This window comes from Dendrobates tinctorius, unplaced genomic scaffold, assembly GCF_039654945.1.
Source record: "Dendrobates tinctorius isolate UK_male_01 unplaced genomic scaffold, ASM3965494v1 ptg000015l, whole genome shotgun sequence".
NCBI classification, from domain to species: domain Eukaryota; kingdom Metazoa; phylum Chordata; class Amphibia; order Anura; family Dendrobatidae; genus Dendrobates; species Dendrobates tinctorius.
The window spans coordinates 44516439-44532635 of NW_027361683.1; the positions used below are offsets into that span (position 1 = coordinate 44516439).

General features: G+C 42.1%; 1 protein-coding gene across 1 annotated transcript; it reads left to right on the plus strand.

The window, feature by feature from the left end:
* The first annotated feature begins 12549 nt into the window (after positions 1 to 12549).
* On the plus strand, positions 12550 to 14311 carry ID3 (inhibitor of DNA binding 3). The gene is made up of 3 exons (XM_073564140.1): positions 12550 to 13012; positions 13148 to 13220; positions 13726 to 14311. The coding sequence occupies exons 1-2, from the start codon at positions 12716 to 12718 to the stop codon at positions 13202 to 13204; spliced, it is 354 nt and encodes a 117-aa protein (XP_073420241.1). The 5' UTR covers positions 12550 to 12715; the 3' UTR covers positions 13205 to 13220; positions 13726 to 14311.
* Positions 14312 to 16197: the final 1886 nt, after the last annotated feature.

Consider the following 16197-nt stretch of genomic DNA (forward strand, 5'->3'; position numbering starts at 1 on the left):
GAGAATGGGCAGACTGGTTCGAGCTGATAGAAAGGCAACAGTGACTCAAATTGCCACCCGTTACAACCAAGGTAGGCAGAAGAGCATCTCTGAACGCACAGTGCGTCGAACTTTGAGGCAGATGGGCTACAGCAGCAGAAGACCACACTGGGTACCACTCCTCTCAGCTAAGAACAGGAAACTGAGGCTACAATTTGCACAAGCTCATCGAAATTGGACAGTAGAAGATTGGAAAAACATTGCCTGGTCTGATGAGTCTCGATTTCTGCTGCGACATTCGGATGGTAGGGTCAGAATTTGGCGTAAACAACATGAAAGCATGGATCCATCCTGCCTTGTATCAACAGTTCAGGCTGGTGGTGGTGGTGTCATGGTGTGGGGAATTTTTTCTGGGCACTCTTTGGGCCCCTTGGTACCAATTGAGCATTGTTGCAACGCCACAGCCTACCTGAGTATTGTTGCTGACCATGTCCATCCCTTTATGACCACAATGTACCCAACATCTGATGGCTACTTTCAGCAGGATAATGCGCCATGTCATAAAGCTCGAATCATCTCAGATTGGTTTCTTGAACATGACAATGAGTTTACTGTACTCAAATGGCCTCCTCAGTCACCAGATCTCAATCCAATAGAGCATCTTTGGGATGTGGTGGAACGGGAGATTCGCATCAGGGATGTGCAGCCGACAAATCTGCGCCAACTGTGTGATGCCATCATGTCAATATGGTCCAAAATCTCTGAGGAATGCTTCCAGCACCTTGTTGAATCTCTGCCACGAAGAATTGAGGCAGTTCTGAAGGCAAAAGGGGGTCCAACCCCTTACTAGCATGGTGTACCTAATAAAGTGGCCAGTGAGTGTATAGTGTATATATATATATATATATATATATATACAGTACAGACCAAAAGTTTGGACACACCTCATTCAAAGCGTTTTCTTTATTTTCATGACTATGAAAATTGTAGATTCACTCTGAAGGCATCAAAACTATGAATTAACACATGTGGAATTATATAATTAACAAAAAAGTGTGAAACAACTGAAAATACTGTATGTCTTATATTCTAGGTTCTTCAAAGTAGCCACCTTTTGCTTTGATTTCTGCTTTGCACACTCTTGATGAGCTTCAAGAAGTAGTCACCAGAAATAGTTTTCACTTCACAGGTGTGCCCTGTCAGGTTTAATAAGTGGGATTTCTTGCCTTATAAATGAGGTTGGGACCATCAGTTGTGTTGTGCAGAAGTCTGGTGGACACACGGGTGATAGTCTTACTGAATAGACTGTTAGAATTTGTATTATGGCAAGAAAAAAGCAGCTGAGTAAAGAAAAACGAGTGGCCATCATTACTTTAAGAAATGAAGGTCAGTCAGTCCGAAAAATTGGGAAAACTTTGAAAGTGTCCCCAAGTGCAGTGGCAAAAAACATCAAGCGCTATAAAGAAACTGGCTCACATGAAGACCAAGAGTCACCTCTGCTGCGGAGGATAAGTTCATCCGAGTCACCAGCCTCAGAAATCGCAGGTTAACAGCAGCTCAGATTAGAGACCAGGTCAATGCCACACAGAGTTCTAGCAGCAGACACATCTCTACAACAACTGTTAAGAGGAGACTTAGTGCAGCAGGCCTTCATGGTAAAATAGCTGCTAGGAAACCACTGCTAAGGACAGGCAACAAGCAGAAGAGACTTGTTTGGGCTAAAGAACACAAGGAATGGACATTAGACCAGTGGAAATCTGTGCTTTGGTCTGATGAATGAGTACAAATTTGAGATCTTTGGTTCCAACCACGTCTTTGTGCGGCGCAGAAAAGGTGAACGGATGGACTCTACATGCCTGGTTCCCACCGTGAAGCATGGAGGAGGAGGTGAAATGGTGTGGGGGTGCTTTGCTGGTGACACTGTTGGGGATTTATTCAAAATTGAAAGCATACTGAACCAGCATGGCTACCACAGCATCTTGCAGCGGCATGCTATTCCATCCGGTTTGTGTTTAGTTGGACCATCATTTATTTTTCAACAGGACAATGACCTCAAACACACCTCCAGGCTGTGTAACACACCTCCAGGCTGTGTAAGGGCTATTTGACCAAGAAGGAGAGTGATGGGGTGCTACGCTAGATGACCTGGCCTCCACAGACACCAGACCTGAACCCAATCGAGATGGTTTGGGGTGAGCTGGACCGCAGAGTGAAGGCAAAAGGGCCAACAAGTGCTAAGCATCTTTGGGAACTCCTTCAAGACTGTTGGAAGACCATTTCCAGTGACTACCTCTTGAAGCTCATCAAGAGAATGCCAAGAGTGTGCAAAGCAGTAATCAAAGCAAAAGGTGGCTACTTTGAAGAACCTAGAATATAAGACATATTTTCAGTTGTTTCACACTTTTTTGTTAATTATATAATTCCACATGTGTTAATTCATTGTTTTGATGCCTTCAGAGTGAATCTACAATTTTCATAGACATTAAAATAAAGAAAACTCTTTGAATGAGGTGTGTCCAAACTTTGGTCTGTACCGTATGTATGTAATCGATATTATACAGTGTATTACATATTTACAATTAATTACAGTTTTTTGTGTTCAAAAGTTGTATTCCAATAAATAGATATTATGTTCTATCTAAATATCTTGATTATTGGATCATAGAAATTATTAAATGTCTGATGTTCGCATTGTACTACAATAAATTTTTCACTTAAATATAAGCAATATATGTGGGAGTCGGAGTCGTGGAGTCAGAGTCGGTGTAAGGGAAATTGAGGCGTCGGAGTCGCAGGTTTGGCTTACCGACTCCACAGCCCTCCGGCAATTCCCTGACCCGGAAGCACCTACTGACCAATGGCAGACTGGACAGGGCCATATCAGGCCGTTCCCCCCTGAGGGAGGCGCCTGATTGTTGTGTTTGCTAGCACACTGGGCCCTGCTTCCTTGTGTGCTCTCTGCAGTCTCCCAGTCCTGTCTTCAGTGATTCCTGCAGTAGGCTCGCAGTCCTGCCATCCGTGGTCCCTGCAGTATCCCCGCAGTCTGGTGCTACGTGGGCCCAGCTATCTATACTCCAGTCCTCCCTCCTGTGTTCCTGCTCCGTCCGGCCATCCACGCTCCCGTCCTTCAGTCCTGCTCCAGTCCTGCCTCCGGTGTTCCTGCTCCATCCTGCTATCCACACTCCAGTCCTTCAGTCCTACTCCAGTCCTGCCTCCGGTGTTCCTGCTCCATCCTGCTATCCACACTCCAGTCCTTCAGTCATATTCCAGTCCTGCCTCCGGTGTTCCTGCTCCATCCTGCTATCCACACTCCAGTCCTACAGTTCTACTCCAGTCCTGCCTCCTGTGTTCCTGCTCCATCCAGCTATCCACGCTCTAGTCCTACTCCAGTCCTGCCTCCTGTGTTCCTGCTCCGTCCTGTTGTCTATGCTTCAGTCCTGCACTCCTACTCCAGTCCATCCTGAGCCGCCCCTCTCGGTACCGGCTATCGTGGTACCCGAACCCCTGGGCCTGCTCCTAACGATACCTTTATAGGGGTCGGCTCCACCCGGCAGCTCAGCCGGGGCCCCTCGGTGCCACGGTCCAGAGGGTCCACTCCTGGAGATCCCACTTCTGACCAGCCGTGGTAACAGTGATGATGTTTTCCTCACTAGTGGGAAAGCCTGCTTCCCTTAAGGAAAGGGGGAGTTCTACCTCAAAGAGACTGACGGCTCCTGAAAAGAATGGGCCGTATGATGTAAATATGTTGTATATATATATCAATGGACTTAACCTGGAGGACTGTGAGCCAGGTTTGCACTTTCTAAGTACGGTCTGCTGTGCGTTATTGTACCAATAAGAAGACTCTTCAGATTGTTTTATGTATAGTGTAAATATTGTAGCTTGTTTGGTCGGGACAACCAAATTTTAGGAAAGGGGAAATGTAGGGGAGTGAATTGAAATGTCCCCTTTAATGCCACCTCCCCTTTAAGGAGTTTTATTATAAGTATATTGTAAATGTTGTACAGCTATCATTATGCTCCGGTACTGCTACACTATTGTGTATTACCGCCGTTCTCCTTGGTACTGCCACCTTATATGGGTTACCCTGTTGTACATATTGTGTTATATTATGTTCTACATATAAATACATAAGTTAGGGTAAGCTGGTGCATCCTTCGGGTTCAATACACTACGTGCAGAATTATTAGGCAAGTTGTATTTGAGAGGATTCTTTTTTATTATTGAACAACAACTATGTTCTCAATCAACCCAAAAGACTCATAAATACCAAAGCTTAATATTTTTGGAAGTTGGAGTGAGTTTTTTTTAGATTTGGCTATCTTTGGAGGATATCTGTTTTTTCAGGTAACTATTACTGTGCACAATTATTAGGCAACTTAATAAAAACCAAATATATACCCATCTCACTTGTTCATTTTCACCAGGTAAACCAATATAACAACACAAAATTTAGAAATAAACATTTCTGACATTCAAAAACAAAAAATAATCAGTGACCAATATAGCCACCTTTCTTTACGATGACACTCAAAAGCCTTCCATCCATAGATTCTGTCAGTTGCTTGATCTGTTTACAATCAACATTGCGTGCAGCAGCCACCACAGCCTCCCAGACACTGTTCAAAGAGGTGTACTGTTTTCCCTCCCTGTAGATCTCACATTTTATGAGGGACCACAGGTTCTCTATGGGGTTCAGATCAGGTGAACAAGGGGGCCATGTCACTATTTTTTCTTCTTTTAGACCTTTACTGGCCAGCCACGCTGTGGAGTATTTGGATGCATGTGATGGAGCATTGTCTTGCATGAAAATCATGTTTTTCTTGAACGATACCGACTTCTTCCTGTACCACTGCTTGAAGAAGGTGTCTTCCAGAAACTGGCAGTAGGTCTGGGAGTTGAGCTTCACTCCATCCTCAACCCGAAAAGGTCCCACAAGTTCATCTTTGATGATACCAGCCCATACCAGTACCCAACCTCCACCTTGCTGGCATCTGAGTCGGAGTGGAGCTCTCTGCCCTTTACTGATCCAGCCTCGGGCCCATCCATCTGGCCCATCAAGAGTCACTCTCATTTCACCAGTCCATAAAACCTTAGAAAAATCAGTCTTAATATATTTCTTGGCCCAGTCTTGACGTTTTATCTTATGTTTCTTGTTGAAAGGTGGTCATTTTTCAGCCTTCCTTACCTTGGCCATGTCCCTGAGTGTGGCACACCTTGTGCTTTTTGATACTCCAGTAACGTTGCAGCTCTGAAATATGGCAAAACTGGTGGCAAATGGCATCTTGGCAGCTTGACGCTTGATTTTCCTCAATTCGTGGGCAGTTATTTTGCGCCATTTTTTATCAACATGCTTCTGGCGACCCTGTTGGCTATTTACCATGAAACGCTTGATTGTTCGGTGATCACGCTTCAAAACTTTGGCAATTTCAAGACTGCTGCATCCCTCTGCAAGGCATCTCACAATTTTTGGCTTTTCCGAGTCCATCAAATCTTTCTTCTGACCCATTTTGCCAAAGGAAAGGAAGTTGCCTAATAATTAAGCACACCTTATATAGGGTGTTGATGTCATTAGACCACACCCCTGCTCATTACAGAGATGCCAATCACCTGATTTACATAATTGGCAGTTGGCTTTCAAGCCTATACAGTTTGCAGTAGGACAACATGTGTAAAAAGGATGATGTGATCAAAATACTCATTTGCCTAATAATTCTGCACACAGCGTAGTAGAGGGCACTATTAGTATAGAGTTTCTAGATATGAGGAAGTGCAGTTCTGTAGTGGGCCACTAGATGGGGGTGTACTAATGGGTCTTGTTAGGTATAGCTATAGTAAGTTCACATAGGGTTAGTTGTAGGAGGAGCTGCTATGGGTTAAGCAAGTGTAGGAGATAGGAACAGTTCAGAAGGGCACGCATGCCCGAAGTGTCCACAAGTGCTCTAAGCCCAGGATACCATAGTAGCTACACATTTTGAAGACGAAAAGCATGTGCACAGTCAGACGGGTGCTGGATATAACCGGAGCACCCAGTTTGTGACAGCAGCAGGAACAGAAAGGAATACATGGTCGATAGGTCGTGCAGGGCGCAGAATAATCACCATGTGGCAGATCTTAAATAGGGCAGAAGCTTGCATATCCGGGGCAAAGTGGATGAATGGGATCCCCTCTGTCTTGAGGTCCTACAGGAGTGATGCTGCGGTACTGCCAAGGGTGCTACTAACCCGTAATGTGCGTGAGGACATAGAAAGTAAGCAAGGGAAAGTGCAGGAGGAATGCTGTGTGGACTGTGATGGAACTGATGTGTCCCAGGACCATTGAAGAGAACAATAAAATCGTTTGGAATCTGAACCGGTATCTGTGTCCGTTCTTTCTACCCTGTGCACAGAAGCTGAGTGTGCGGGAGCTGTGACGCACCGCAGTGAAATCCTGATGGTGAACCAGAACCCCGTACAGGTACATCAGTAGAAGCTGATGATTTTTCTGTAGGAAGAGGCCGGGACACCAAGGCCCTGGTGTCCTTGGCCATAACTACCGTCCTGGCCCCTTCTTACATAACGACAAAGGTGTACATGACTGCTGCAGCTAATCCCTTGTCTCAGAAGTGAATGACATGAGCTGCTGAGCCCAGTGATTGGCTGCAGTTGTCACTTGTGCTGTAGATGTGATGCCACAGCTGCACATGAGCAGAGGTGGAGAGGCCGCTCGGGAGTAGGAGAATACAGCTGATTGTAATATTTTTACATTGGGCAAGCCAAAGGAGTGAAACAATTTGAAAGTGACAATCCCTTTAAGCATGACAGCCATTATTCATAGGCTAATGAAAGTTATGTGGGCACTGACCAGATGGGGGCATGTGAGGCTAAGTTCTAATTGATCATGAGGTACGCAGATTTTGCCTTGCGTCCTTTCTCCTGAGATCTCAGGTGGCCGCTCGTCACCTCTCAATGATAAACCTATCATTTATGGAGGAGTCACGGATGATTTTTAGTGAGCAGCTAGCTTTTGGACCGGGGCCGCTTCAATGATCTCATTACATGGATCTTGAAAAAACGAAACCAGAAAGAATACAGGATTCCCAATGTCTGGCACTCCCCGAGCACGAAAGGGTTAACCCTGCGGAGCAGGCTGTTTATAAGAGCGTTAGAACTGATTACCATGTAGAGAGGTAACACACAGCTGTATTGACTTTCTAACACCTTGGTCTCTCCCTATCACCGCCCTGAGTATATGCAGCTATGCATACAGAGGTGTGCTCCATTGTGCCTGCCTGGGAACGGCTCGAGGTGATATGTCGCCTTTAAGCTGCAGCTGTTTGACAGGAGCCCCGCCCACTTCGCGCCTCTAGCTGCTCGGTCTGTGGTTGCCATTGGAGACGCGTCCCCAGCGGGAGGGGGACTGGGGGGTGACGTCACGGCCTGGCGCCAGGCTGTCTGCGAGAAGGGAAGAAGGGGGAGAGAGCAATGTTCACATCCAACCCTGTGTACACAGAGGCGGCTGTGCGGATCCACGGTGTGGGGCTGTCACTCAGCGCAGCAGACACGGCTGTGGAAACAGGATTAGCCACTGCTCGCCTCATCTGGGGAGAGATATAGATCGCTCTAGTAACGTGTGTATATTAATGTATATACAGTATGTGTATCTATATACTCCTATATACACGCACTCATAAACACGTATTGTCTCTATATATATATCTTGCTCTACTAATGTATAGATGTATATATATACATATAACCATATATAGCTCATACATGATATATCTATATATCTCGCTCTAGTAACGTCTGTATATATGTATATACAGTATATACACAGATGTCAACATATATTGTCTATATATATCTTGCTCTACTAATGTATATATATATGTATCTATATATACATATAACCATATATAGATCATACATGATATATATATATATCTCGCTCTAGTAACGTGTGTATATACAGTATGTGTATCTATATACTCCTATATACACTCACTCATAAACACGTATTGTCTCTATATATATATCTTACTCTACTAATGTATAATGTATATATACATATAACCATATATAGATCATACATGATATATATATATATCTCGCTCTAGTAACGTGTGTATATATGTATGTATATGCGTATATACATAGATGTCAACATATATTGTCTATACATATATATCTTGCTCTACTAATGTATATATATGTATCTATCTATACACATAACCATACATAGTTCATACATGATATCTCTATATCTCGCTCTAGTAACGTATGTACCAGGGCTGTGGAGTCGTGGAGTCGGAGTCGGTGCTCATTTTGGTGGAGTCGGAGTCGGAGTTGGAGTCGGTATAAAATGGACCGACTCCGACTCCTAAAATATATAATAAATTGGGTACAGTAATTCAATGCAGGATGTGCTGAATATTTTTTCATAGGAGTTTGGGAAAGTTATGAAATGTCCTATAAATGGCTGTTATATTCCTGATCTAAGGCTACATTCACACACAGCGTTTTTCCTGTGTTTTTTGAGGATACGTTTTTCAGCTGCAAAAGCTGATCATCTTTTTAAAAAACTGCATCACCTGAAAGGTTTTTGAGCTCATAGATAATGTTTTCAATAGCAAAAGCAGATTAGAAATCTGCTCTATCTATCCATTTATCCATATCTGTCTATCCATATCGTATCTGTACCAAAAAGAATGAAAACCGGGTAGTACACCAATATATATTCTGTTCTATCTATATATCTTGATTATTGGATCATAAAAATGATTAAATGTCTGAGGTTCACATTGTACTACAATAAATTTTTCACTTAAATATAAGGCCTGTTTCACACTTCCGTTTTTGTGTCCGCCAAACGGATCCGTTTCCGTTTTTTGACGGAAACTGATGCAAACGGATCCGTTTTTTTAAAAACGGATCCGTTTTTTTGACGGATCCGCAGTAACCGTAATGGAAGTCTATGGGACAAAAAAAACGGATCCTGCAAAAAATGGCGGATCCGTTTTTTTACGGAAAACAACGGATTTTGACGGATTTGAAAAAACGGAAGTGTGAAACAGGCCTTAGCAATATGTGTGGGAGTCGGAGTCGTGGAGTCGGAGTTGGAGTCGGAGTCGGTGTAAGGGAAATTGAGGAGTCGGAGTCGGAGTCACAGGTTTGGCTTAAGCCTGTTTCACACTTCCGTTTTTTAAAATCCGTCAAAATCCGTTGTTTTCCGTAAAAAAACGGATCCGCCATTTTTTGCAGGATCCGTTTTTTTTGTCCCATAGACTTCCATTACGGTTACCGCGGATCCGTCAAAAAAACGGATCCGTTTTTAAAAAAACGGATCCGTTTGCATCAGTTTCCGTCAAAAAAACGGAAACGGATCCGTTTGGCGGACACAAAAACGGAAGTGTGAAACAGGCCTAACCGACTCCACAGCCCTGGTATGTACAGTATATATGTATGTGCATCTATATACACATACACACAAACATATTGTCTATACATATATATCTTGCTCTACTAATGTATATACGGTATATGCGTGTGGGTGTCTGTATATATACATTCATAACCATATCTAGTCTATACATTATATATCTCATAAATTGTAAGCTTGCGAGAAAGACCCTCACTCCTCCTGTAAGGCCTCTTTCACACTTCAGTTTTTTACAATCAGTCACAATCCGTCAGGTTTTGAAAAAAACGGATCCTCAATTTTCTTTTGAGGATCCGTTTTTTTTCTCCATTGACTTTCATTAATGGCGGATTGTGATGGATTGCTGTCCGTTGCATCCGTTTTTTTTGAGGATCCGCCAAAAGTTGCTGTCCGTCATCATCCTCAAAGATTTCAAAACGGAGCTTGTAACGTTTTTTTTTTCTAGCGGATCCTCCAGATACTTATTTAACCCGAAATTCTTTCTGGGTGCCGGACAAAAAAAAAAAATCAATCTCTCTCTCTCCTGTGATTCCTTTAAACTTCTCCATTTTGCGGATCTGTCAAAAAAACGGATGGGTGGCATCCGTTGTCATCAGTTCTAAAACGGATCCAGCATCCGTCCTTTTGGCGGATTTTGACTGATGCAAAAAACTGAAGTGTGAAAGAGGCCTAACTGGTGAACTGTGTTACTTTATGACATCTTTATTGTCTGCACAATTGTAAGGCGCTGCAGAATATGTTGGCACTATATAAATAACATTTATATATATATATATATATATATACACACACACACAGCTACAACAGGCTGGCCAGATGTAGTATGTGCGCGGCTCACACACAGCACAGCTCCTGGTTTCCCATTTATACATCTGACAACACACTATAATAACGATGAAGCCTGAGGAGATCCACTCTGGGGGTCCGACCGAGTGTAACGTACCAGGTCCATTCCAGCCCCACATTCCAGAACACAGAAACACATTGCAGCACAGTCACGTTGCCCCCCTGTCTGTTTTGCTCATTCAGTTCCCAGCCTCTTCCCTCCCTGGTCACAGGATAATATTCCTGACGCCAGAAAGTCTGGAGGTCAGAGAGGGAGGAGGAGGGGGGGGAGCACGGAAGGCAGAGGGGATTAGAGGACGACTATGAGCAGCAGTCACACATGGCCAGAGTCTGTGACAGCCATACATCATACATGTACAGATGGAGCTACATACACAGTTATACAGTATATATATATACTGTGACTTGTTAAGGGCGCATCACTTTATTCACTATATATTGCATGCACATGTAATATATATATTTATATATTTGTGCTTTAAACTGTAAAGCCATGCGGAATATGTTGGCACTATATAAATAATTATTATTATTGTGCTCAAAAGTTTACACACTCCGGCAGAGTTTTTGCTTTCTTGGCCTTTTTTTCAAAGACTATGAATGATAACACCAAAACTTTTTCTCCTCTCATGGTTAGTAGTTGGGTGAAGCCATAACACTGGTCAACAGCATTTTTGGTGCCAAAGATATTTCATCGAATTTAGGGTATTTTTGGGGTGCTGATTCTGAATATGTCATCAGTTTTGCCAGATTGGCTCAAGTTTTTGAGATTTTTGGTATCTTATTTATAGCACTTGTTGGTAAATGCGACGCATCATCTCATTAATTTCTTTGGATTAGTACTTGAACTGAGCAGTTCTCAATATAGTTTTGTGTTAATTAGTGTTCTAAAAGTTTGTTCATAGCTTGATTTTTGCACTAACTTTATGTTGTTGTCTGTTTTCCAGTGAAAAGCATGAACTCATCATGAAGAAGTTGTCTTAACGATCCAGACTCATTCTGTTACATTTGTGGTGAATATACACTGCCAAAACATAGAAGAAACATAACACACTTCGTAAAAAAAGTGTATTTTGCCTATTTTGGGGTTATGCTTGGGGACCAAGACAAGTTTTGGGCACCACACATAGTGTGCAAAGCATGTATCGAATTATTACGAAAATGGAGCAAAGGACAAAGAAAAAGCTTCAAATTTGGTGTTCCAATGGTGTGGAGAGAGCCAAAAAATCATCATGATGACTGTTATTTATGGTAAACACAGGTACAGGCACATCTTCACAATGAGGGACAGGCCTTCTTGCAGATTCCATGTTACTCCCATTTTCGTTTCTTATGCTTATTGAATCCTTGCACTTGCACTGCACAGAAATAACAGTCATCATGATGATTTTTTGGCTCTCTCCACACCATTGGAACACCAAATTTGAAGCTTTTTCTTTGTCCTTTGCTCCATTTTCGTAATAATTCGATACATGCTTTGCACACTATGTGTGGTGCCCAAAACTTGTCTTGGTCCCCAAGCATAACCCCAAAATAGGCAAAATACACTTTTTTTACGAAGTGTGTTATGTTTCTTCTATGTTTTGGCAGTGTATATTCACCACAAATGTAACAGAATGAGTCTGGATCGTTAAGACAACTTCTTCATGATGAGTTCATGCTTTTCACTGGAAAACAGACAACAACATAAAGTTAGTGCAAAAATCAAGCTATGAACAAACTTTTAGAACACTAATTAACACAAAACTATATTGAGAACTGCTCAGTTCAAGTACTAATCCAAAGAAATTAATGAGATGATGCGTCGCATTTACCAACAAGTGCTATAAATAAGATACCAAAAATCTCAAAAACTTGAGCCAATCTGGCAAAACTGATGACATATTCAGAATCAGCACCCCAAAAATACCCTAAATTCGATGAAATATTTTGGACACCAGAAAAAAAATTTTTTTTCGTTGACCTGTGTAATGAACATAATAGTATGTTTATTATTTTTGTAACATACATATATACACACACACACACTATGACTTGTTAACAGTGCCGCTCTCTTTATTAACTATACGTTGCCTGCACATGTAATATAGTCATTGGATTTAGTATAATGAACATTTTCGGTAGCATGTCGCCAATCCTATAGCGATGAGTGTAGGCCCCCCCAGCCCCCCAGCTACATTATGACACAGTCTCAGTCCCCAGGAGAAGCTGTTGGAAGTGCTCAGCCAGCTGTTATCTCAATATTATGGAGCAGTGGGGTGGAGACAGGGGGCTGATCTGCTTGGGGAGGGAGGGGACTACGCCTGTATATAGGCACCATGGGCATGTGTCTGACAGTCAGAGCTTCAGGCATCACCTTGGACAGCTGGAACTTCTCAGTCCCTGGAGCAGCGCTCTACTTTGGAGGTCTCTGAAGCACCTGAGCAGAAGATCTAGAAGCCCCCCAGAGAAGCTGCTACTACTTACCACCATGAAAGCCATCAGCCCCGTGAGATCTATGGCCAGCTGCTACCAGGCTGTGTGCTGCTTGTCTGAGCAGAGCCTGAGTATTGCCAGAAGCAGCAGTCACAAGGGATCAGAGGAGCCCATGGGTCTACTGTATGACATGAATGACTGCTACTCCAAGCTTCGGGAGCTGGTCCCTGGGATCCCACAAGGAAGCAAGCTCAGCCAAGTGGAGATCCTACAACACGTCATTGACTACATCTTCGACCTGCAGATAGTGTTGGGTGAAGAGCAGGAGCACAACGCCATCCTCTCCTTACAGGTGAGTCCTCCAAGACTTCTCTCAGTATTGCATGGTCCACCATAATGTAGTGAACACCCCATTGTCTCCTGCAGTGTACAAGGAATGGATGCAATATGAATGATGCTAATGATAATCTGTTCTTTTCGTCTGCAGAAATCGGACTTCTCAGAATTGACAACAAAAGGAGATGCCAGCAGCATTTGCCACTGACCTGCCACCAGCCATGGTAAGGATGCCCCTATTGTGTCACTATTATTATTATTATTAATAATTTATATAGCGCCATTAATTCCATGGTGCTGTACATGAGTAGGGGGTTACATACAAAGTTATAGATATCGTTAACAGTAATCAAATTTACAATGACAGACTGGTACAGAGGGGAGAGGACCCTGTCCTTGCGGACTTACATTCTATGGGATAGTGGGGAAGAGACAGAAGGTCGGGGGTGCAGCAGCTCAGGCGGTGGTGAGGCGGCAGCTCAGGCGGTGGTGAGGCCACAGAATGGTCATTGCAGTCTGTAAGCTTTCCTGTCACTAGTGTGTGGGGACACTGAGGCCTGTGGAGTGACTGGCAGCAGGGTGTAGGAAGCCGGCTCTGGCTGTCACTGGGTAGCTTCTAGATGTTATCGGGCCTAGGGGAGGCGCCGCTTCCTCTCAGGCGCCACACTGTCTGCGCCCCCTCCCTTGGGTGACTCACATTCATATACATGCATATTTCTCTTTCTGCAGGTGTGGGAAATTCATGAGAAGAAAAAAAAAAACTTCTTTCCATGAAACAACAGATTTGAAGATGGAAGAATTTAACTCTTTCAGAACATCAATCAACAAATCATTATTTTATTCCACAAAAAGACTGTTCTCTCCGACTTCGTTTCCAACCAAACGTTTTCTTCCAATACTGGTTTATTCCACAGCTAAATGCTGCAGCCCCCATAGGCCAAATGTCCAGGTATTCTCTGTATTCGCATAGAACCTTTGATTTTTCCATTCCTACCGAATGTGGACCAACAAGCCATGGCTTCCTCAATGATCCCAGCTGTCATTGCCAGCTTTGATTTCCAGTACCGAACATGACATTGACTTGTACCCGTTGCCTTAAGAGCTGTATATTTTTTGTACAATGTTCCTTTTTATGCCTTCGTGTACTTTGTAAGGACATAGAAGAAGCCTTAATCTGCGGCGTTGACCCCAGAATATCCCTCTCTCTAAAGTAGAGAATTACATGTTGGAACTGCACAGTTTCAGATTTTAGATAAGGAAACTTTTTATAAAAGTTATTTGTTGTTTGTAAATAATAAACAAAATATTATTTTTATTTTTGTTTCATTTTGCTGTTTGTAGAGAATGTATGGTGTGTATGAGCGGATACTATAGGGTCGTGTGTGGGAAACGCTGCTGAGTAGGTATGGCCACCACACATACACATGCTACACTGGGCAGCGACTATATTCAGCAATTTTCTGGTGTTTTCTACAGGGGAGCACATAATGCTATCCAGGAGGATAGTCAATATGTGTACACCATCCTTGTGTATGAGGGGCACTAGCCATCCAGCTCTCCCTACATCTTACCAGACCTATACAGAACTGCTCCTAGGCCAACTACTATATACTCCTGTACAACCGAATCTGTGGGGTCCTTGTGTTGGGCAGGGTCATGCAATATAACCTTGCAATGCTAGATGGCTACAAATGATGCCACCAGTTACATCTTGGCACCATGTGGGTTCTCCATCTGTTTATAAGAGGCATGCAGCCTATTCATGGACTTGTGGTTCCACAGAAAGGGAGAGTAACCAGGTGTGCTTACATGAAGGAATATGCTGGTGCCCCAGTGAGTGATAAGTGGTAATGCCCATTTCTATGTACATAAATTCTCATACAATAGTATAGCTCTCTATAGGTGTGTATATAATGTGCTCTATACACTAACAAGATTCTTAAGTTCCATTAAACCGTAGCATTATTACTACTGATCCTGCAGGACTACAAGCAGCCTTACATGTATAGAACAACGAATGCCGCAGATTAGGAATTTGCTGGATCTGTATTATTCCCAACTCCCATAGCATTCCAGGCATTTCTTAAGATTAATCTATTTATTTTTATATATCCCACATGTTTCTACACAACGTTTGAGTTTTTGGTTTAAGGATTTCTGGTAAATAACACATGGATGATAGATGGGTAGACATATACAGATTATCTATTTTTCATTAATATAAATTTATCTGTTAAATATGTGTGTGTTAGGATAGAGATAGATACTAAAGCAATCTGTCTATATATCCTATCACAGAGATGGTAGACATATACACGTTATCCATATATCTATCAGTTTAACATCTATTTGTCCATTTAATATATGTCAATGTGTTATACTAGAGATAGATACTATCATAACACAGAGATGGGTAACAGGGTATACATATACAGATGATCTATTATCCATCTATCTATTATCTTTCTTATATCTAATATCTATATCATCTATTATCTATCTCATATCTATCTTTATATCTATTATCCATGCATCTATTATCTATCATCTATCTTTTATCTATCATCTATCTATTATCTATCATCTACCTATCTGTATATCTCTATTATCCATCTATCTACTGTATTATCTATCTATCATCTATTATCTATCTGTTAATCTATTATCTAACTATCTCATATCTATCTATCTCTATTATCTATCTATAGATCTATCTATTATCTATATTCTATTATCTAACCATCTATCTCATATCCATCTCTATTTATCATTTATCTATCTATCCGTCTATTATCTATCATTTGTATATCTATCTCTATTACCATCTATCCTAATACATATACAGATCTATCTTCATCTCTAATATATAATATCTGTTTATTTAATAAATGTATCTATCCAAACAGAAAAAATAGGTGCAGGATGGGCAGAGAGCATATGGGTGCAGGGTCTCCTATCCTAGGTAAAGACCAATCTTCCAAATATAATGAAAACAAATGGAAGCAGCATTCCAAAGGCAGAAATATCAATAAAAAAGTGATTTTAATTCGCCCATCATGGGAACATTTTGGTCCATGTGAGACCTTTCTCAAGTCTATTTATTAGGAGAGAGATAAATCTGTATCTATCTATCTGGAGCTAGATTGATAAATTGTCTATGTTAGGATAGATGATTGATAGGCGGTCTCTCTCCTAACGCAT

Bases quoted from the DNA above. Each gene is read 5' to 3' on its own strand.
- ID3 (XM_073564140.1), top strand. From the start codon at position 12,716: ATGAAAGCCATCAGCCCCGTGAGATCTATGGCCAGCTGCTACCAGGCT. The intron at 13,013-13,147 runs GTGAGTCCTCCA...TTTCGTCTGCAG, and splicing joins ACGCCATCCTCTCCTTACAG to AAATCGGACTTCTCAGAATT.